At 40.0% G+C, this 22,834-nt stretch overlaps 1 protein-coding gene across 13 annotated transcripts in view; it reads right to left on the bottom strand.

Annotated features, from left to right (window-relative positions):
• Positions 1–22,205, bottom strand: part of RAB3IP (RAB3A interacting protein) — a 58,429-nt gene extending 36,224 nt beyond the window's left edge. For 3 of the 13 annotated variants that reach the window (XM_059683603.1, XM_059683604.1, XM_059683602.1), the window contains exons 1-3: positions 22,026–22,205; positions 5,842–6,117; positions 4,862–5,120 (exon numbers count right to left, since the gene is read on the bottom strand). In XM_059683603.1, the coding sequence (XP_059539586.1) occupies positions 4,862–5,120; positions 5,842–6,092 (510 nt within the window). In that variant the 5' untranslated portion in view covers positions 6,093–6,117; positions 22,026–22,205. Of the gene's footprint in view, positions 1–4,861; positions 5,121–5,841; positions 6,118–21,726; positions 21,932–22,025 lie in introns of those variants that run through there. The other 10 variants (XM_059683598.1, XM_059683606.1, XM_059683599.1 and 7 more) reach the window with 6 other exon arrangements.
• Between the last annotated feature and the right edge of the window lie 629 nt (positions 22,206–22,834).

Below are 22,834 nucleotides of genomic sequence, written 5' to 3'. Positions count from 1 at the left end.
ATCAGCATAAAACTGTTCACCCCAAAGGAATGTGAGTAACAGCAACATTTGTCACTTCTAAATCAAGGCTTTTTAGAAGCAGGTGTGCCTTCTCCAAGCTTTCTTTTCCCTTCACCCCATTAAGTACAGATAAATATAAAACTCTAAAAGACTACAAAGATCCAAGACAGAAGAAACACACATCTGTAAATTATTTCATTCACAAAAAACTGCCTATCAACAAGGATCATCTGCTTTGGAGTGTTAAAAGAATAAAAATAAACTTCTATTAGTTTAAGTCATTGAAATTAAGGGGTTGCTTATAAGCAGCTAGCATGTTCCTAACTAATGTATTATGCATGTGTGTCTATTCATACAACAGTGTAACTGAATACACACATATATATTCATTTAACCAACAAAATGTATTGAAAACCCATTGTGTGCTCAAGATATAATTATGAGCAAAAACACATGTAATCCTTGTCCTCATCAAACTCAAAATTAATGGAGCACATGTGTAAGTATACATTTCTGTGTTTGAGTAGAATAAAGGAACAGAACTTTCACTCTCAAGCAAGGTAGAGTAACGGGGATCATATTTATCACCCCGCCTGACACAAAAATACTACAAAACGTATATGAAACAGTGATTTTTAAGGCAATGGACATCAGGCAATAAAACAGCAATCCTGCAGATTATTCAAGGATTAAAATAGTTGTTAAGCTGAATCACATGTTCAAGGAGCTAGAGGAAAGACTGAACATGTTAAATAGAGCAAATAAAATATTTAAAAGACCCAAATCAAACTTTCAGAAATAAAATTACAATGTCCGAGATTAAAAAAATACATCGTATAGGATTAGTAGAGTAGAGATTGCAGAAGAAAATAGTTACATTGAAGACATAGCAATAGGAACTATCCACAATGAAACAGAGGGGAAAATATTTTTTTTAATGAATAGAGTACCAGTTAGGTGTAGGACAACTTTAAGCAATCCAATGTTCATGTAAAAGGAGTCCCAAAGGAGAGGAAAGAGATTTTGAGGAAATAATGGCCAAAATTTCTCAAATTCGATAAAATTTAACCTATGGGTTCAAGAAGTTCAACAAGTCCCAAGCACAAGAAACATAAAGAAAACTATACCAAAATATAACATACTCAAATTGCTTATCCTATATAATAAAGGGTGTCCCAAAATTCACGCAAGAAGTAATTTTGATAGAAAACACAAGTTTATAATTAAAAACTGTAAATTTTTTATCGATTCATAAAGTATACAGTATAGGGTTATGTATGGAATAGCATATCAGGTAAATGGCCTCCATAGCTTTGCTGGCACATAGGCACGCTTTTGTTGAAATTTTCCATGACCGTTTTGCATAAATGTGGCTGAATTTCAATGAGGCTCATTTTCATCTTGATGGCTTGGTTAATCGACAAAATAGTCGCATTTGGGGTTCAGAAAATCCACAAGTGATTGTTGAGAAACAAATGCATCCACAACGTGTCACTGTTTGGTGCGGATTTTAGACTGGAGGCATCATGGGACCATTCTTCTTCGAAAATGCGGCTGCTCAGGCAGCAACAAAAGAGTGCGTATGTGCCAGCAAAGCCGTGGAGGCCACTTACCCGGTATGCTATTCCATACATAACCCTATATGTATACTTTATGAATCAAGAAAAAATTTACAATTTTTAATTATAAACCTGTGTTTTCTATCAAAATTACTTTGTGCGTGAATTTTGGGACACCCTTTAAAAGGCTAATATGCAAATCGATCAAATGGCAGAACTGGTCGCTATGATGCCCACTGACCAACAGGGGGCAACACTCAACACAGGAGCTGTCCCCTGGTGGTAGGTGTGCTCCCACAGGAGGAGTGCCGCTCAGCCAGAAGCCCTGAGCCAGGCTCATGGCTGGTGAGTGCAGCGGCGGTGGCGGGAGCCTCTCCTGCCTCCACGGCAGTGCTAAGAATGTCCGACTGCCAGCTTCAGCCTGCTCCCCACAGAAGCAGGCCTAAGCTGACAGTCAGATATCCCCCAAGGGCTCCCAGACTGCAAGAGGGCGCAGGTTGGGCTGAGGGCCCCCCCCAAGTGCACAAATTCTGTGCACCGGGCCTCTAGTCTATATATAAAAGGCTAATATGCAAAGTGTCCCCTCAGGAGTTTGACTGCTCGCTATGACATACGCTGACCACCAGGGAGCAGCACAGAACGAAGAAAGGCCCCAGCTGGCAGCTGGAAGTCCCCAATCGGCCCTGATTGCCAGTCAGGCCTAGGGACCTTACCCATGCACAAATTTCGTGCACAGGGCCTCTAGTAGCAATATAAAGAAGAATCTCACATTTTATGCAGTGGAACAAAGATAAGGATAACTGACTTCTGTGAGAAAAAATACAAGTAGAATATATTAGAGCAATATCTTTAAAGTACTAAAAGAAAAGACAATCAATCTAAAATTCTTTACTGAGTAAAAATATCTTTCAAAAACAAAGGTGAAAAAAGACCTACTCAGATATACAATAGCTAAAAATAATTATCACCAGCAAACACATGTAACAAAATTGTTAAGGATATCTTTCAAGTAGGAAGAAAGTGACATAAGATAAAAATCTGGATCTACATGAAGAAATGAAGAATACTGGAAATTGTACCTACATGAATAAATATAAAAGATTCTTACTAATTTAAATCCCCTTAAAAATAATCATTTTGATTCACAGATAGCCATAATTTAACCCTGTGAGTGCCAACCAATATCCTAGGTACTATGCTAAAATTGCCAAGGCATTTTTGCTGATTTTACAGCAGTTTAGGAAAAAAATTATGAATCCCAAGTAAATGAAGTTACACAGTCAAAAACTTAAGGAAACCTTTACTACATTTGTTTTCATCTTTAACATATATTGTTAGCTGATTGTATTATAAAATACTAGTAGAAAAAAAATCTGAACAAAACATATAATGTTAAAATAAAGTGCTCCCGGCACTTTTGGTGAAAGACAGGAGCGTGATCGTGCTCCCTGGCACTCTAGGCGTTAATAAAATAATTATTAGTACTATCTTGTACTCTTCATAATAAAATTCACCATTTGTATGTGTTCACATGTCATTATTATTTCAATTACTGCAGCAATACCTCTAAATACAGCAAATTAAAGATTTCAAAAGGAATTACAACTTGAGCTAAGAAATTAGCAATCTGTTCTGATGAATTAGTAACCACAATGTATTCTCAAAGATGAATATAAATGCTCAACAGTTTACCTTTGCATAAACTGTAATTTCACCTAATACTGTGTATTAAGACGACAGACTCAGATGGCAGAAGCCAAGTACAATCACACCTCAACATATCCCTTCTCTTTGTAAAAAGACTTAAAAGGCTATTGATTTTTCTTTCTGATAAAATATATTTTAACCAAAATGTTGTAACATACCTGTATTGCTATTTAATCATAGCCATTCATTAAAGAATTTATAAAGAAACATATATCCCAGGCATTGCACCATATTATGCCAGGAGCTGGGGATACAAAAATCTCCCTGGCTGGTGTTGCTCGGTGGTTAGAGTGTAAGTCCATGCACTGCAGGATATTGAGTTCAATTCCCAGTCAAGGGTACATACCTGGGTTACAGGTTCGATCACCACCCCAATTGGGGCATGTGTAGGTTGGGGCACGTGCAGGAGGAACCAATTGATGTGTCTCTCTCACATGAAAGTTTCCCTCTCTCCCCCTTCCTTCTTTCCACTCTCTCTAAAAATCAATAGAAAAATGTCCTTGAGTGAAGATTTACAACAATAACAAAATCAGTATTATGCTCTTAATAGACAAGTCTAATAGGAACAGAGTGGAAATATTTGTTTTTGAAATGTGGTAATATGCTTGAAGTTATGCCTATAGAATGTTTGTTCTATCTTCTCATGTATCTCAATGTAAAATGGTCCATTTCACCTAAGTTATCAAATTTATATAGAACTGTGCATATTATTCCTTTATTGTACTTTTGATGTCTGCAGGATCTGTAGTGATACCCTGTTTTATTTCTGCTACTGAATATAATCAATTTTCTATCTTTTTTTTAATCAATCCTGCTAGAGGTTTATCAATTTTATTGATCTTTAAAAAAAACACAGCACTTTGTTTCATTCTTCTCTAGCTTTTCTGTTGTCAATTTCATTTATTTTTGCTTTTTATTATTTCCTTCCTTCTGTTTACTCTGGTTATGCTAATTTTTTTATATTCTTAAAGTGAGAGTATAGATTGTTGATTAGAGACTTCTTATTTTTTCTAATTATGAATTTTTAGTGCTATAAATTTCCCTCTGAAATTTAATTAGTCTCAGAAAAAGAATATGATATGGCTACAAGTTTGAGAATAAACAGCAGAAATTTTAAGACAACCAAGTGGAAAACAGAATTACCAAGAAAAGAAAATTTTCAAGGTAAGACAGAAAAATATTCAAACCCAGCTACAAGATGATGGTAATATTCCTAAAACAATTCCTCAAAACAAAATGACTTGGACTGAATGACTTCAAGTAAATGACCATAAAGTCAGGTACACACAAGAAGCAACAACTGGATACATGGAACATAACCCACCAAATTTGCATTACAGATAATGCAAGACAGGGAGCAGGGATGTAGAGGACAGAAAGAGTTTCAGAATCTGATTTTTCCAGTTAGTACTCTCAGATGAATTGCTTTACTACTCCATCAATTTCACAGATTCCTAAATGCTGCCCAACAGGAGAGGAGGCTGTGCACATGTGAAGGATAACTATAGAACCATCATAATTTCATTTGAGTTACCCCTCCATGGAAAAATGGTAATTTTGAATATAATGTATGAAAGAATATCTTTTTTGCTTACCCTCTGAGCTTTTGCAAGTTCTTCTTTCAATCTTTCATAGCCCTTTTCTCTGACTTCCAAAACAGATGGGCTTCGTAAACGGGACAGACTTTCTGTACTCAACCCGAATATATCATCACTGCCATCACAAGCTTCTGTTATAGTAGCACCCTGCAAAAACTCCCTCTCTGCACTACAGTTGTCCTTTCTCGTAGTTAATATCGTTAACCCAGCCGTTACTCCAGAGGTAGAACAAGGTGCTGGGTCTGTAACATGGATGCTGTAAAGGAGAGTTCAGGAAACATCAGCATGCGCTTATAACTGGCATAAACACAGGTCTAGAAACGCTCAGGTCATAAACAAACTGGTCTATCCAATTTGGTAGCCACTCTATTAGTTAATAGCATGTTCTCGGTCAAAGCTAACGTAGTCTAAATCCTAATACCCACATGTGGCTAATGGCTATCACATTAGCACAGAAACAGAACATTTTCTTCATCACAGAAAGTTCTATTGGATAGTGCTACTCTGAACAGAGGTCAGCAAACAAAACAGGTTAAATCCAGCATGCTGCCTGTTTTCATAAGGCACACAAGCCAAAAATTATTTTTATATTTTCAAATGGTTGAGAAAAATCAAAATAATATTTTGTGGCACAAGAAAATTGTGTGAAATTCAAAACTCGGTGCCCAAATATAAAGTTTTATTGGAGTTATTCATTTACATCATACTGCCTATGGCTGCTTTTGTACTTTAACAGCAGAGTTGAATAGTTACAATAGAAAATGGATAGCCCACAAAGCCTAAAATATATTGACTACCTGGCCCTTTCCATAAAGTTTGCTGACCCCTGATGTTGAGTATTAACATGTATTGCTCTTCATGACAAGCTTATATGATTCAAGTTTTTGAAAACATTAAAACTTAAAATAAGGTAACCAAGCAAACTGTCCATTTGTTTAGTACAATACTCCAAAATAAGCATATTGATGATCTCCTACCTGATACCAGATATTTCCGTACAATTTAAACGTCTGGGGGATGAATATACAGGCTGTGTAGGAAGGTCAGAGACATCTAAGGCATTAGCCTGGATAGGGGCAGAGCATAAAGATGAAGGGAGAGGCCGGTAGATGACACCTGGTGAGGTAGTCGGCTCTTGAGCTCCCGATTCATACACGCCAAGAAGGTCCGGAGAAGTAGGTGAAGCAAGGTTTACTTCATGGAAGCCTTCCAAGGGGTCATTAGCCATAGTAAAAGCCTCATCATAAGATAACCTATTGTTAAAACAGAAAGCAGATAATTATTCTGAGATATTGTCACTTAAAATTAAATTACAATGTATAAGTATTTAATGGTCCATTGTAAAGTATAAACTTACAATAAAAGAGGTAGCAAAGAAAAATAATTATAATCATTTAACATTTATTAAGTGACCTCAGAGTACAAATGCTATAAAAGGCTAACAATCTGATTTGGAATGAACTTGAGAGTGATAGCTAATACTGTTAAAGCGAGTAATAAGTAACAACGAGAAATAATTAAAATTTTGCCTGATATTTTTAACTTTGCTATCATATGACATTGGTTAGAATAAATAGAAGAGGCAGTAAAATACGTATATATAGAATGAGACAGACCTAAGTTCAACAATCTGTTCTGCTCTGCTTCATACTGGCTATGTGACTTTGAATGAGTCAGTATTTTCTCTTGTTTATTTTGAAATCATTTCCAGTTTAATAAGAGCTGCAGAGCTATTATATGCCTTTCACAAAGATTATAAAACTGTTAACATTTTGAAACCATTTAAGAATAGATTTCAGACATGATGCCCATTATCCCTTAATATCACATTGTATATATCCTAAGTACAAGGACAATCTCCTCTTTAACCACAAAACCATCATCAAAATCAGAAAGTTAATGTTGATCAATATTACCAACTAATCAATAGGCCCAATCAAATTTCACTGGCTATCCCAATAATGTCCTTTGTTGTCCTAGGATCTCATCCAGGATAATGTATGACATTTCTCTAAGCCTTAAATTTCTCCTCTGATGGGGTGAGAATGGGGATAACAATATTTCCTCCCTTCTCCAAGTTGCTGTGAGGATTAAGGGAGACAATCCACATAAAATACCAGTGTGCTATGTATCTGGCACACAGTATGGCCTCAATAAACATTTGTCACCATAGTCAGCCACTAACAATAACATGTATGCTTCAGTTTCTCCATAAGCAAAAAATATTTCCCATAACTACTCAATTACATCACAGAGTTCACATGAAAACTAAAAAGTGTGCCACTTAAAATTTTCTACCTGAAGGATCTAAAATAAGTCTTATAAATCTTTTACTGATTTCCGACTGTCTACAGAATAAAGTCCAAACTTACTAGCTTAAAAATCTAGGTCTTCTATTATCTGAACCAAACTTCTTTCCAATTATTTCCTCCCTATAATAGCTAATGCATATAACACAGGACAGCACCTCTGAGCAGTGCCTATACCCACAATGTTTTCATTCTGGGGTGATACAGTTAATCATAGTTTAAAATTCAAGATATAGCTCTAAATTTCTTCATTAACTATTACAAAAACTCAATTCATTAAGCTGAAAATTTTTACTTTCTCATACTCTTAATAAAAAGTGTTCAGCCCTGGCTGGTGTGTCTCAGTGAACAGGGCATCGATTTCCCAGTCAAGAGCACATACCTGGGTTGCAGGTTTGATCCATGCCAGCTCCCAGGGTGCAGGAGGCAACCAATCGATGTGTCTCTCTCTCCCTCTCTCCCTTCCACTCTCTCTAAAAAAATCAATGGAAAAAATATCCTCAATGAGGATTAACAAAACAAAAAAAGGGGGACAGACATGAAAGCTAGACTTTTCAAACTGACCTTGTCTTGCAGATTTAAATTTTAGCTTGGAACCATGTAAATAATAAAACAAAATTAAATATTAAAAAAGAATTCCTAAAAATGAAACAAATGAACCTAGCTGTGTATTGAGACGGTAGCTTAACCACATAGAAAAAAAGCTATAGCAAATGACTTAAAACAGTAATAAAATTGTATATCCCTAGTGGAATATATTTTATGGACAAAAGGAAATGAAAAATATCATGATCTATTTTCAGTAATCCTATTAGTAGTAATGCTGATATTGCTATTCTGAAACTATTATATCTAAGATTAAGCAAATAAATTATGTTAGTCATTCAGAACTAAGATTTTTAGCATATAAGAGACACAAACATAAAACCAAAGAAGTTAAAATTCTGAAGTCCTAAATTTTAACCAGAAATATCGGAAAAGAAATTCCATTAAAAAAATAATTCCAAACTTTATCCACTGAAAAGGTGTAGCAATAGTAATCAACTCAGGAGCAATGAGTACCCCTTGTGCCCAGAGTAATACCATCTCCAACTAAAAAAAAAAAAAGAAAGAACAAGGGCTCCTTGGAGAAATGGCTGATTCGAGGCCCAGGGCAGTAATGGACAGAAGGTCCCTGGAACATCTTGTCCTACAAGGAAACAAGAAAGCAAGAAATCTATCCAAGACTACTGGCGTGGTGCCAAAAAGACTCCCACTAACCAAAAATGGGGCCATCTGAACATCAAAAAGGATAATATCTGTAAAGAACTGAAACAAAACATTTTTAAATACATTAGCTCATGAAATAATGTGTCTAGGCAATAACTATCAAGAGCTATTAAAACTCTAAAAGAACTTAACTAGTATAACTGATGGATCAGAATGATAGTACTTGAAGAACACCTTTATCTCAAAAAGGGAGAAAGTCAAACATTATGAGGATTATGTGATAAAACAGGAAATGAATACCCCCACCATCCATGAAGCATTCTTGCCCCTTGGTGGGGGAAGGGACCCCAATCCAATCACGTGTCTAAGTCTTCATCAGTTCATAGGAAATACAGAGGAGAGAGGAACATATTAAATAGCATCATAAGGATGAAAACAGCAAAATCTAGACTTTGGGAAACTCTACTTGACAAACCACCTGGTTTTTTCAATAAATATACTGGGGTAAAAAGTAAAGGGAATTATAAATTTAAAAAAAGTCTGAAGAGACTACAATAACTACATACAATGTGTGGACCTTTTCTGAACTGTTATTTGAATAAACCAAATGTAAAAACAAACATTATGAGACAATCAAGGAAACCTAAATACTAGTTATTGCTAATATTATAAATTATTATCAATTTAGGGATAATAATGGTAATATGGTTATGTAAAAACTCCTTATCTTTTAGAGATACACACTTAAGAATTTATAGATGAAATAAGATTACTTGTATTTGTTTCAAAACAATCCGTGGGGAGAGGGAGGGAATGAGGAGCTGAGTCATCCAACTACCAGTCCCAATCACACAGAGATTATAGAGCAGTTTCTCCCAAAAAGCAGCTAATATATATTGAGCACTTACTAAATGTCAGGTATAGTTCTAGTACATTACAGTTAAGGAAACTGCAGCTTAAGGTAACCAGAATTAAAATCTAAGTCTGTGGGACTCCAGAGTGCAAACTCTTACCCACCACAACACACTACCACCATGAGAATTGCCGTTCTATTGTTAGACCATTCGATGAAAAGTGTTTCTCCTTAAACTGAATTAAAATCCTTCATCCCTGCAACATCCACTCTATTTTCCCTATATATAACACAACATTTCAGTTATTCTTTCAACAAGTGTTTATTGAGGGCCTACAATGTACCAGGCTCTGGGGAAAGATGATGATTAATCATCTGTTTCCAAACAGTATCAATATAGTAGGAAAAACTGACAAGTAGAGAAAACGATACGTTGTGGTAAGTGCCTCAGAAGATGCACAAGTACTAAGAAACCACACCAGAGGGGCAAATAAATCAGGTGGAAAGGACTTCCAGAGAAACTAAAGCTGAAGACAAGACCCAAAGTACAAGTAGGTAGTAATGAAGAACAAAGCCTTGGAAAGGCTTGCCGTGTCCAAGGTGTGAAAGCAAAGCGTTTATAGAAAATACAAATATGCCATAAATTGGAGCACAGGCTTTGAACATAAGAAGCAAGCCTGAAAGAGGCAGGTTGGAATTCTGCTTCTGACAAATTACTGGGCCAGTTTGGGCCTAGGTTCGCTCATCTGGAAATCTGTGATGAGAATGGCAAGAGATAATGCATATAACACTAGAGCACCTCTGAGCGGTGCCTCTACCTACAATGTTTCACTCTGGGGTGATACATGTAATCATAGTTTAAATTCAAGAAACTTGTGCAAAGGAGATTATTTTAAGATTAAATTTAGTCCTTTTTTTCAAGCATGTGAAATTTTCGTAAAATGTAATTTAGCTGGTAAGGAGCTAATAATCACACTGGTCTGAAAATCTTTTGCTCTTCAAAATATATGGAAGCTTTAAGATTTTATAACCAAAGTTCTTATATGAGTAATATAAATTGCTATTTTTAAGCAGTACTCTTTGCATTAAGTAATAAGTAATTCAAAAAAAATCTAATTTCAGTTGGAGATTACCCCAATTCATAAACTAAACTTGTCAAGGATCATTACAGATATGTGAAAAAAGTTAACCATGTTAAATTCTTATGGGTGATTTACCAACACAGCTTGGGTGGCTTTATTATTATTATTCAGTTTCAAGTAATAAAGCTGATTTCCAATCATAAGGAAAAGCTGCTTACAACAATTTTTATTTCTGATCCCCAATATGCATTTCATATTATTTCTTCTTTCTAGAAGTCAGTATTATCACAGAAAAAGCAGCAGCTAATATTTACTGAAAGTTAACTATGTGTCAGATACTTTTGCTAAGAATTTCACATGTATTAACTCACTTAATGTCTAGAAAAACCCTAAAAACTTTTTATAAAATTTATCCTAATTAAAATGAATTTTCTAATTGCAAACAAAAGGCATCCATAGGGCAACACAACAAATCTAGATGAACTACAAGTTCAGTATTTTCAATTAAACATCTAAAGAACATGGATAAATAAATACACATAATAAATGAAATTTAAAAACTCAATTTAGTAGATCAGTAGTCCAAAAAACAAATAAAATCTATTCCACTACAATGTAAAACACATTTTTCCCTTTATTTGACTTACCTTGACAAGTGGAAAACATAGGACTTACTTGCAGGAAAAAAAGAAAACATTTTAAAGCTGTAATTTTTATCTTTTTCCTCATCAATTTAGCATTTAAAATGTAAATAATTTTTAACTCTGTATTTACTAAAATCCATAAAAGCACTACATTTTGGAAAGTAAACAATTTCCATCACAGCAGAGCAGAAACAACAGTACCTGGAGAAGAGAAGGTTCTAGTTTTGACCAAGCTCTAAGTTACATATGCAAATTTAGGCAGTCCAGTAAACTTCTCTGAGCCCAAATATTTCCATCTATTTAGTCATGGAATTGAACCCAATGATCCTAATTGTGAAGTAGTGAGTATTCCCGTCTGTTAGAGGGAAGCTAGGGGTTTGACTTCACAAAGGGGAAAAACTAATCGATACTGCTACCTCACCAAAAAGCTTGTACTCTAGAATCAGGCTCAAAACCTCTCTGGACCAGTAACTAACAATGTGACCTGAAAGCCTTAAGTCTGTATTTCTCTTCTGAAAAACAGGAATTAAAAACTGCACCTATCTCATAAGGTTGCCATGAGAATTAAGTCATAAATACACATAAAGGGCTTAGCACCGTATCTGCCACTTACCAATTTAGATTAGTCATTACTAATTATAATGTCTCCAAGGTATTTTCTGAATACTTGCCAAGTATTTTTGTCACTCTGTATCAGCACAAATGACATCATCAAGAACAAAAAATAATGGTTGTTTTGTTGGTTTAAATATTATTAAAAATTAAAAGCTTATGGTTCTGAATATTTTTCCTCAACAAAGCAAGTAGCTATACGTCATACTGTATATATGAAATTTGTTTTATTATCCTATCCTATATAATAAAAGCATAATATGCAAATCGACCAAACGGCAGAACAACCAGTCACTATAACGAGCACTGACCACCAGGGGGCAGACACTCAACGCAGGAGCTGCCCCCTGGTGGTCAGTGTACTCCCACAGGGGGAGCGCCGCTCAGCCAGAAGCCAGACTCACAGCTGATGAGCGCAGCGGTGGTGGCAGGAGCCTCTCCCACCTCCAATGCAGGCAGGTGGTAAGGAGCAAGGGGTCCTGGACTGTGAGAGCCCCTGACGGCAAGAGGTATGTCCACCTGCCAGCTTAGGCCCGATCCGGCAAGCGGACATCCCCCAAGGGGTCCCAGACTGCAAGAGGACATAGGCCGGGCTGAGGGATCCCATGCACTGGGCCTCTAGTAATATAATAATAATTAAATATTTCAAGGCAGATCAAAAGAAAAATGTTTGAGAATTATAACATGGACACTTCGGCTGTTTCCAAATCTTAACTATGGTAAATTGTGGTACATCTAGACAATGGAATACTATGCTGCTGTAAAAAAGAAGGAACTCTTACCATTTGCAACAGCATGGATGGAACTGGAGAGCATTATGCTAAGTGAAATAAGCCAGTCAATGAACCACATGATCTCACTCATTTATGGATAATAAAGACCATTATAAACTGATGAACAAAAATAGATACAGAGTCAGAGCAGCATCGAACAGACTGTCAAACTATAGCGGGAAGGTCAGGGAGGGGTGAGGAGGGGGTAAGAGATCAACCAAAGGACTTATATGCATGCATATAAGCATAACCAATGGACACTGGGGGATAGGGGAGGCCGGGGCAAGGTCAAGGGGGGGAAAAAAAGGAGACATTTGTAATACTTTAAGCAATAAAACAAAATTTTTTTAAAAAAGAATTATAACATGTATTATTTTCCTCTCTCAATTTATTGACAGACGGGGAATGGTGGGAAGAGAGGAACATCCAGTTGCTTTTTTTTCTGAATTAATTAACGGTCTTCTTAATTTAGCATAAATTATGAAAGAAACAGCTTCTGTCATTAAGACTGCTACTTCAATAGTATGTATAATGAATTCAAGTATGTATAGTAAATTCCATCAATTCATCTCGTTAAAAACCCTCAGCAACATTTAAAATATATATTTATATATTAAGCACATTTATATATAATACTAGGGGCCCTAGTGCATGAATTTGTGCACCTTGAAAGGAACTGTGGGCCGTGAGGCTGCGGTGGGCATAGGGGTGGGTGGGTTTTGACGCATCCTCCATGCCCCCACCCAGCCCCTTCTGCCGCGGCCCCCGGTAACCCTGTCTGCCAGCAGCCCTGCTCCCACCACCCTGCTCCCACACTCTGATGGTGCAGAGCAATTGGGGCCGGCGCCGTCAGTGGGTGCAAGTGGCAGCTGCTGCCCCGATAGCCCCTCAGGAGGGGGAGGTGGAGAAGCCCTGAGGGGTGATCAGACTGGAGGCTGCCGTTCACACCCGCTGTGGTGCCGAGTGATCAGGACTGGCGCCGGGCACTGGCAGTGAGTGTGAGTGGCGGCTCCAGTGCCAGCTGCAGATGCGAGCAGTGCCGGTGCCAGCAGTGGGTGCAAGCAGGGCTGTCACTGGCAGCAGGTGTGAGAGGCAGCTGCTGGCCCCGATTGCCCCTCAGGAGCAGAGGAAGGTGGAGAAGTCCTGAGGGGCGATCGGGGCTGGCAGCTGCCGCTCGCACCCACTAACAGCGCCGAGCAATTGGGGCCAGTGCTGGGCACCAGCAGCGGGTGCAAACGGTGGCTCTGGCACCAGCAGCGGGTGCGAGCTGGGCCGGCGCTGGCAGCAGGTGCAGGTGCTGGCAGCAGGTGCAAGCGCCTGGCGGGATCACGGCACACGTGAGCAAAAAATTTTCAGTAACCACCACAGGCTCGCCCCGATGACAGTGACCAGCGCCCCACTTTGGTCTGGCGGCCCCTCTCACCTGCTCCAACATCCCACCACAGCCAATGCCCACCATGTTCTGCACTCTGCCACCTGCTGCTGACGCCCGCCAAGTTCCACGTGCACCCCCTGGTGGTCAGCACACATCATAGCAACTGGTTTATCAGTTGTTCAGTTGTTCTGCCATTTGATCTATTTGCATATTAGGGTTTTATATATATAGATTAGTATAAAATAAGTGTATTTAATACATTTTATCAACTATATTTATTCTAGTTGGAATGGAAGGAAGATTGCCAGCTTCAACTCCTCAAGGCAAATTCTTGGTACTAAATTCTAAGAATACAGGTATGAACACAGACTAAGGAGGTGGTGCATAGCCTCTAAGTGTTAACTCTGAGGGTTGTGGGAGTGGAGGGAGAAGAGAATGTTTCAAGGCGAAGCAAAATATAAGTTAGATTTTAAATGTTGAAGAAGAGTCCAACAGATGAGCAAGTCAATGAAATAGGATAGGGCAGTCAGGGACTGAGGGTTTAGCACTAATAAAACAAAGGAAGAAAAGACAGAAAATCAGGCTGGAGAAGCACACATGTGACAGACCGACCATTAGAAGCTTTAACATGGAAAATGTTGCTTGTAATTTATCCTGAAGAAATGACCAGATCCACATTTCAGAAAGTGCTTATGTACTGTAATGTCACTAGAAAAATGACACCAGAGGCAATGAGGACTTTAGAGAGAAGAGACTAGAGGCAATTGGTTAAGAGGTTAGTTAGTGAAACAAGCTAGGCAAGAGATTATGAAGATGTGATCTAATACCAAGGTCATGCATTGTGAATGAAGACATACACAGATGAAAAGCATTCAAACAATAGATTCATTTACTTACACATACACATGGCATTACACACATATAAATTACATTACTACATTCTGTACGTGTGACATACATACATATACATTATTCTAGTTACTCCTCATAGCATTTCTTTGAAATGGTTCTTATCTCTATTTGCAGATACAGAAACCAAGGCTCAGAGAGATTTATTAACTTCAACCCGCTCAGTCAATAGATAAGACCTAGGATTCAAACCCTGGTGTGTCTGACTCCAACACCTGACTCCATTACATCTAAGAATCACGTAAAAGGTAAAACTGACTAGGGAGGGAGGAGGAACTCAGATAAAAGTTAGATCAAGGCAGAAGATCTCTTAAGACAGGTCTCACCAAACCAACCATAAGAAGTGAACAAGCCAAACAGAAGAATACTGCTTAATCTAAACCCTTGACTTACTTTCAGAAAGAAAAAACTAAAGTTTCTCTAAATCACTGCTCATGAAATGAGCATTTGTTATTGCTGTGTTCTTTCTACTCTTTTTCCCTATATTTTCTTCGGTATCATTATTTCCTCTTCTATTTTGCTGCTATGCTGGAATTTAAAATACTTTTTCATACCTTGTAGGATTTACGAAGAAAAATAGTATATAAATAAAAGTAGGCAGAATTGACTTTACTAAAGTGGTCTTATTTTTGTATATTAAAAAAAAGTGTGGCTAATTTGACACTAAGGAATTAATGTGAATTTTTAAAAGTATATACCTATACTGTAGCTAGCCCTTCTCTTTTAGAAATACATACTGAAATATTTACAGACTAAATTATACACTTCCTGGAATTTGCTAAAATAATACAGGAGGGGGAGAAGTAACTGAAGCAGAAGTGACCATTGTTGATGGTTATTGGAGCGAGATGATGGGAACTTTATGGTTCATTACACTACTGAGTCTATTTATTTGATTTAAAATTCTCCATAATTAGAAAGTTTTGAGATGTATTTAAATACTACATAAATAAAGAAGGAAAAAAATAAAACAAAAAAGTGTCCTATATAATAAAAGCCTAATATGCTTAGTGTCCAGTCGTCTGGTCGTCCATTCAACCAATCAAAGTGTAATATGCTAATGATATGCTAAGGTCTCTCAACTTCTCGCTATGACATGCACTGACCACCAGGGGGCAGTCAACCAGTCGACCCATCACTATGAGTGTACTGACCAAGTGGGGGGCGGGCGCAGATGCTCTGACCGGTAGGTTAGCTTGCTGCTGGCATCCGGACAATCAGGATTGAGCAAGACGGGCTGGAGACACCCTGGAGCCCTCCCACAGTCCCTTCCCGGCTGGCCAACCTCCTGCGTCCCTCCCCAGCCTCGACTGTGCACCAGTGGGGTCCCTCAGCCTGGCCTGCACCCTCTCACATTTAGCCCGATGGTGGAATAACTGGTCGCTATGATGCACACTGACCACCAGGGGGCACATGCTCAATACAGGAGTCTCCCCTGGACTGAGAGAGGGCGCAGGCTGGGCTGAGTGACCCCGACCCTCCCCCCCACCCCCTGCAGAGTGCACAAATTTTGTGCACCGGGCCTCTAGTATGTATATATAATAAGCACATAAATCATTTTCTCATTAACTTTCATTGTAATTTTAAAGTGGATTTTCCAATTTAAAATTTAGGTTGTAACAAAAAAAATCACATTTACATTTTAAGAAGCATTCTATGTTTATAAGTGTGGATTTAATTAATAACCCAAAGGAAAAATTAGTCAAATGGTCAATGATATTACAGCATCTTCACACTCATTAACATAGATCACAAATTAATTTCCACTTACTAATTCCACAAATATATACAATCTGACATTTTTTGTTTGTTTGTTTATTTTTAAATATATTTTATTGATTTTCTACAGAAAGGAAGGGAGAGGACTAGAGAGTTAGAAAGATCAATGAGTGAGAAACATCGATAAGCTGCCTCCTGCACACTCTCTACTGGGGATGTGCCCGCAACCAAGGTACATGCCCTTGATCAGAATCAAACCTGGGACCCTTCAGTCTGCAGGCCGATGCTCTATCCACTGAGCCAAACCGGTTAGGGCCAATCTGACATATTTAGATATGTTATTGCAAATTCTTAAATTAAGGGTTTTCAGGAAATGCTCAGTACTTACTGGGTTACTAATATTGTACTTAATTACAAATCCTTATAACAGAAATATTTTTTAAATAGTTTTGTAAGTTTCTCTTTCTTAATAGTGGAAGCCTCCTTATTTTGTATATGCAAGAATATATGTCAACTAAACATTCAACAGGCACTGAAGTATCTGTTAAAATAAACAATAAGAGTCCTTAGACTGGGGATGAAGAGCAAAGCAGTGAGGAGCAGAGACAGTGATTACAAGCTACCTTTCCTGAAGAAGAAGAAAAACAAAAAACAGCTGAAAGAATACCTTTAGAGCAAGCATGTCAAACTCAAAGGCTAACTAACACGGGCCAAATAAACGAGGCAGTGGCCTGTGGGCCGCAAGTTTGACATGCTTGCTTTAGTCTAGCATCAAGACTGGAGAAACTGAATTTTCAAAGTTTGGGGGAATAAGAGGATGTTATCAAACTAGCTTCAGAAAACGTTCCTTCTAGTTCAGGTTCTGTCATTGACTAGCTTTATGAATTTGAACATGTCACTTAATTTCTCTGTGTTCAAACATAAATTCTCTTCCCACCAAGAAATTAATTAATGCACATTTACTTGTTTTCTCAAACCTACTTTGGTTGTTCATCCATATTTTATCCCCATTTGTTAACCAAGTGCCCAAAGTAAATACCTAATAGTATTCCTCTTTTCTAGGTACTTCAAATTACAACCCACTTATTTAACTGGTTCTAAGCTCTCATCTGTCTGCTCTTCTATGCTTCTAGGGCACTCACATTCTTAAATTCAGTTTCTTTATATTAGACTGCCAATTCATAGAATCTAGAAGTTCATCAACTTTCATTACATTTACACTGACAAACCTGTCGTTAACTACAAGCAACAAATCTCCCATAAATTTGAACTATTTCAATAATTTTCATTCTTTTCCCTCTGACTTAAGTAATCTTAGTTTATGGCTATCACTAATTTTGTGTGGCTGACATCCTAAATCAAAATTACTTTTTCACTTTTTTCTAACAATGACTACATGCAATTTAAGCTTCTGAAACTACCTCATTTAGTTACAAGCTGAAAAGGAAAGCAAAGGGGGGAAATAAAGATGACAAGCTAATGCTACCTGTTATAAGTATCCCTGTCTTCCTTTCCTCAGTCCCCTCAATGCTCACTCTGAGCCCTCATTTCCATTTCTACTTCTAGATCAATTTCAATACATCCTAACAGTCTCCTATTGACCATCCATCACCAAACACAGCGCAGTACCTGCGTTTGGGTTCCAGGCCCAATGCTAAAGCTATAAAATGGGGTAAGATGACTTAAACCCTCACCGCGGTTCTCAACCTGTGGGTCGCGACCCCTGAAAATACATCCTGCATATCAGATATTTACATTACGATTCATAACAGTAGCAAAATTACAGTTTTGAAGTAGCAATGAAAATAATTTTTTATGGTTGGGGGTCGCCACAACATGAGGAACTGTATTATAGGGTCGCGGCATTAGGAAGGTTGAGAACCATAATGGAAGAGGCCTCCTTGTCATTAACATTATAAATACAATGTAAATATCAAGATTAATAAATACTAAAATAGAGGCATTGTTTTTAGGATATCAAGTACATGTAAGTAATTAATTTAGTAACCAGTTTACTACCCTTCGTTTTAACTGCATCTTAACCAGGACTATAGAAGACAAAGCTTAGTTTGATAAGCTGTACTCTCTCAGAATGTCCTCCAAGCTTTCCCTCATACCTCCACACACAAATATCTCTACCCCACTACTCATCCTTCCTTCCTCCCCATTATCCAACTATTCTAACACTTTGTCTTATTTTGCACTCATTAAAATTATCACCACAGTGAAGAGCACCTTCTAAATTTGAAGAACTTATAAAAGATATGGGAATGGGTATGTAGCCTATGTTCCAGACTTATTAAGAATACTTTCCTTTAACCCCCACTGTGACTTGCAGAGCAGATGCTCAATGAGTGTTTGATTTAAAAATCTCTGGTGACACATGAAGAATTATTTAATACACTAATGCTAAGTATCTCATAAAAGCTAAATTAAAAGTAATTACAACCTGCACATGAGGAAGTAGTGGAGTAGAGAGGTTAAGAGCATGGCCATTAAAGACAAATTGCCTGACTTCTAATCTAGTCTTGTCACTTAACTAGCATTGTGACCTTGAGTAAGCTTCATGTCTGAGTTCCTCAATCTTCTCAACTATAAAATGGGATAAAAGTAGGGATTACTTCCTAGGTCACTGTGATTATAAACTGGCATAGTGCTTAAATCAGAACTTGATACATGGTAAGCCCTAGACTCAATAGTAGTAATAGCACTGGTATCACCCTTGTAGGAAAACCTAGTCAGTCTTTATTTATTGATTTGTGAGGGGGGTGAGTGGGAGTGAGAGGGGAAGGGAAAGGGAGAGAGGGGAAGAGAGGGGGAGAGAGGGGGAGAAAGGAGGAAAGACAGGGAGAAAGAGAGGGAGATGCTTCTTATACATGCCCTGAGGGAGATCAAACCCAAAACCTTGACATACCGGAAGACACTCTAACCAACTGAGCTACATGGCCAGGGCCTGGATATTTTTTTAACAAGAAATACAAATGATAACGCCTTTCACCTTTTATAGTTACAAAATTCTTTTACAGAAGGTATAGACCAAGAATGGAAGAAGCAAGCATGTTAAGAGTTCTATTTTGACTTATTTGTGGAATCTAATGAACAAAATGAACTGACCAACAAAATAAGACCCAAAGCATGGAGGCATGGAACAAACTGACATACATTTATGTGAGGATGGGGAGACAAGAAGAGACAAAGTAAAGAACTTATATAGTTATATGCATCGCTCATGTACCTGGGCAATAGGGTAGTGAAGACTTGGGGGGGGGGCGTTGAGGAGGGTTTGGGAGAATGGGGGGTAAGGGAGAGAAAATGGAGACATCTGTAATTCTATCAACAATAGAACATTTTTTTAAAAAGTTCCATTTGGGGCAATCACTCAGTTTTTAATACTGGCTCTGCCATTAGTCAGCTATAACTAGTATATGACCTTTGACAAGTAAACACAGTCAAGTTAGTTCACCTCTCTGAGCCTCAATTCCCTCATCTGTAAAACTCACTACCACCATCAATATCCCAGGAATGCCCAAGAATAAGGAGTCGGGGCACCTAAAGCAACAAGAACAGGGCGCGGCACACTGTCAGGCTTATATTTCTGTTCTTCCCCCGCTCCCCTACCCCCACATCTTATACAGAGTACCTCATTTAATTCACATCCCACTACCATGAAGTTCATATTAGGTTGAAGCATATGAAAAACAACTGACTACCAGCAAATGTATATGGTTCAACCTAATACTGAATCATTCACAAATAGAGAAAATAAGCTCAGCGTGGTTAAATGATTTACTCAAGGTCACATGTACAGTAATGGAGCTAAAACTTAAAAAAAACAACAACAATTTACTAATTTTTCATCTGATCAGCTTACTAATTGGTTCAACAAGTCCTACTCAGGATGGGAAAAAGGAAAGTATAATAACCACAATACTACATGTAAAACTACATGTAACCTACAAGTTTTTGTCTGCATATTAAAAAATGATGGAGACCTAGATTTCTAAGAACCTTTAATTTTAAAATTATTTGTGCAGTATCTATGTTGGGGGGAGACAAGTTTAGGGAAAGTTAGAGGGAAAAATATTGAAAGAAGAGTATGCATAGCTACATTCATTCAAAAAGTACAATTGGATCTAATTAGAAACCCCACTAACTGCAAAGCCCATAAGTGGCTGAACATCAAATATCCATCCTGGTGAAAGGTTAGAAGTTTCAATACCACAAATGAGTTGTTTGCCAAACACATAAGGAAGAGCTATAGTAAATGTATCCATTCTGATTCAAAAAAGTGTGCACTAATATGTAATTTTGCTGTCGTGAAAAAATAAAAGGCTTTTCTCCTATCAGTAAGAAATACACTATTGTAGTAACATTGTATATAATTGCTCGATTCATTTCTATAAATTCCACAAGGGCTTTAGGATCCGATCAACTGAGCCACTGTTGGGATATAATGTCTGTCCAAACATGATGCACAGTACTAGTAAACAACAAATGTTAGCAGAACAAGGCCCCATTAAACTGGTGGGTTATTTAACGACATAAAACATTCACTAGGATTGATCTTCAAATCTATTCGGTCTCTTTCCTCCTTGATGTGTCATTCACCTCTAAAAAAAAAAAAAAAAGAAAGAACTGCACGAACCACAAAATAAGAATGAGGATAATGACTAAAAACTGGGTCTTTCCACAGATTTACAACAGAGTGGTACTGTTTTAATCCTCTTACCAGCCTATCCAATTATGTAAGTATTCTATGGCAGAAGATTACATGGCTCTTTCCTGAATCGGGTAGCGCCGGGATATGCTACGTTTCCTCCAAACTCCACTGCCTCTTAGGAAGCAGTACGAGGCCAGCGGTCTTCCCTTACAAGACCTTACCCTTTAGCCATTACAGTTTTTTTTTGGGGGGGGGGGGGGTTAATCCCATATAGCAACTGGCCACCCCACGCGCTGCAGGATCCCACCTAACATCACTCCTAGGATCCCTTCATCTCGCTTCCCCGCCCCCCGCGGCCGAGTGAGCTGTCATCGCTGGAAAGAGCAGTGTAATTACAATTACGTCGGTGCAGCGCGTCCCAACTCCCGAAACAAAAGTCAGGCTCCACCGGGCAGCCTCCTTCCTACGGCGCGACCGGCGACGGCTCCCGCCCACCAGGTTTCGCCAGACCTCCCGCGAGCGGCCCTCGGGATGGGGCGGGAGGGTCGCTCACGGAGACCCCCTGGCTCATGCCGGCTGCTCGCCCCGCTCCGGCTCCGCGCAGCTCCGGACTTACGGGGGACTCTCCCTAGAACCCCCTCCAGGCCCCGGCCGCGCGCGCCCCGCCGACAGGTAACCCGGCCGGGGCCGCGCAGTTAATGAGTAACGAGCCCGTACCTGGGAGGAGGGGCGGGGGAGGGGCCGCCGACGCCCGGCGCACCCCGGCGGCCCCGGGGGTGCCCAGATGCCGGAGCCCCGCGCCGGAGAAACAGGAGGACCGAAGCCCGCTGGCCCCGGCGAGAGAGCGCGACCGCCGGGTCCCGGCAGCCGGCCCGACCCCTGCGCACCGCGCCCTCCGCGGCGCCCGCACCTGCACCTGCCGCGGCCACCCTCAGGGCCGGCCGGGGAGGCGGGGTGCGGGCGCCGATGGGGCGGTGCTCGGCGCCCCGGCCTCTCTCGCGCGCGGCTGCACTCACCTGAGGAACCCGCGGCGGCCGCTGCCCGCGATCAGAAGCGCTCGCGGAGCCCCCACGGAGCGAGCCCCGGAGCCACGAGAGCGGGAGGAAGCCGCCGGCGACGCCGCTGTCCTCCGCCGCGGCGGGCGCACTGCGCTGGGGGCCGCCGAGGGAGCGCGGACTGCGCCTGCGCCGGAGCGGGGCCGGAGCCGGGAGCGGCCGGGCGGCGGGGGGCGGGGCTGGGGGCGGGGAGGGGGCGGGGCCGGGGCCCCACGCGCTCCAGGGCCCCTGGCTCCAGGCGGGGCTCTGCGCAGGTGCCGGGGCGCGGGTTGGGGGGGCCCCTCCAGGTGCCTCCGCGGGCGGGTTCCCTGGGAACCGAGCGAGCCGGCCCTGGGCAGTGTTTCCTTGGGCCGGGCGGGCGGTCTCGGGTTCACTGCGGGTGTGAAGGGCTCACAGGAGTCGGGAGGTGAACCGTGGATGTGAGTTGAGAACTGCTCACCCTGAGACCTGGCGTCACGCCTCACCGCGTGTGTGAGTGTGTGTGTGTGTGTGTGTGTGTGTGTGTGTGTGTGTGTGTGAGTGTGTGAGTGTGTGTTGGGGGCGGGGGGAGGGCAGGAAGGAGAGTCCCATAGAACCCAGATGCCATCATTCCAGCAGCTGCTAGAGCATTCGAGAACGTCGTTTCTGTACCTGCCGTCTCTCATCTTTTGTGTCAACTGTCATCCAACATGCACCCCACTTTAGGTCCTCCAAGGAGGAAAAGTGGAGCTACCGAACCAAGCTCCCAAAATCCGATTTAAAAAAAAGAGGCAGTCACCCTGTGAGTTTTT

This window comes from Myotis daubentonii, chromosome 2 (assembly GCF_963259705.1).
Source record: "Myotis daubentonii chromosome 2, mMyoDau2.1, whole genome shotgun sequence".
NCBI classification, from domain to species: Eukaryota; Metazoa; Chordata; class Mammalia; order Chiroptera; family Vespertilionidae; genus Myotis; species Myotis daubentonii.
The sequence above is the reverse complement of the archived record's forward strand: the minus strand, read 5'-3'. Positions and strand labels throughout refer to the sequence as shown.